This window comes from Lipotes vexillifer, unplaced genomic scaffold (assembly GCF_000442215.2).
Source record: "Lipotes vexillifer unplaced genomic scaffold, Lipotes_vexillifer_v1.1 scaffold1701, whole genome shotgun sequence".
In the NCBI taxonomy this organism is placed as follows: Eukaryota; Metazoa; Chordata; class Mammalia; order Artiodactyla; family Lipotidae; genus Lipotes; species Lipotes vexillifer.
In genome coordinates this window covers 545,403-545,746 of record NW_006794217.1, presented here as the reverse complement: position 1 = coordinate 545,746, position 344 = coordinate 545,403, and the positions used below count along the sequence as shown (strand labels likewise).

General features: G+C 82.6%; 1 protein-coding gene across 2 annotated transcripts in view; it reads left to right on the top strand.

Annotated features, from left to right (window-relative positions):
• The window catches only part of ADAP1 (ArfGAP with dual PH domains 1), a 63,034-nt gene continuing 62,690 nt past the window's right edge, over positions 1-344 (top strand). Inside the window, exon 1 of one of the 2 annotated variants that reach the window (XM_007467070.1) lies at positions 1-215. In XM_007467070.1, coding sequence (XP_007467132.1) covers positions 134-215 — 82 coding nt within the window. In that variant the 5' untranslated portion in view covers positions 1-133. The remainder of the gene's footprint in view (positions 216-344) is intronic. The other variant, XM_007467071.1, reaches the window with a different exon arrangement.

Sequence of the window (344 nt, the reverse complement as noted above, 5' to 3'; positions counted from 1 at the left end):
AATGCGGAACCGGCGCGCGGGCTGAGCTGCTCAGGATGGCGCAGGGGCGGCGGCGGCGGGCGGCCTGCGCGGGGCCCTAGCGCGGCTGGGCGGACGCTCCCCACCCGGCGTCGCGGGGGGCGGCAACGCGGCCATGGCCAAGGAGCGGCGGAAGGCCGTGCTGGAGCTGCTGCAGCGGCCGGCGAACGCGCGCTGCGCGGACTGCGGCGCCCCGGGTAGGTGCGGGCCCGCCGGCTGCGCCCGGGGTAGCTGGGGGCCTGGGTGGGTGCGGGCCGGGTAGTGGCCGGCCCGCGTGGGGGAGGGCCCGAGGGGATGCGGCCCGGGGGGGGGGCCGGCCCGGGTGC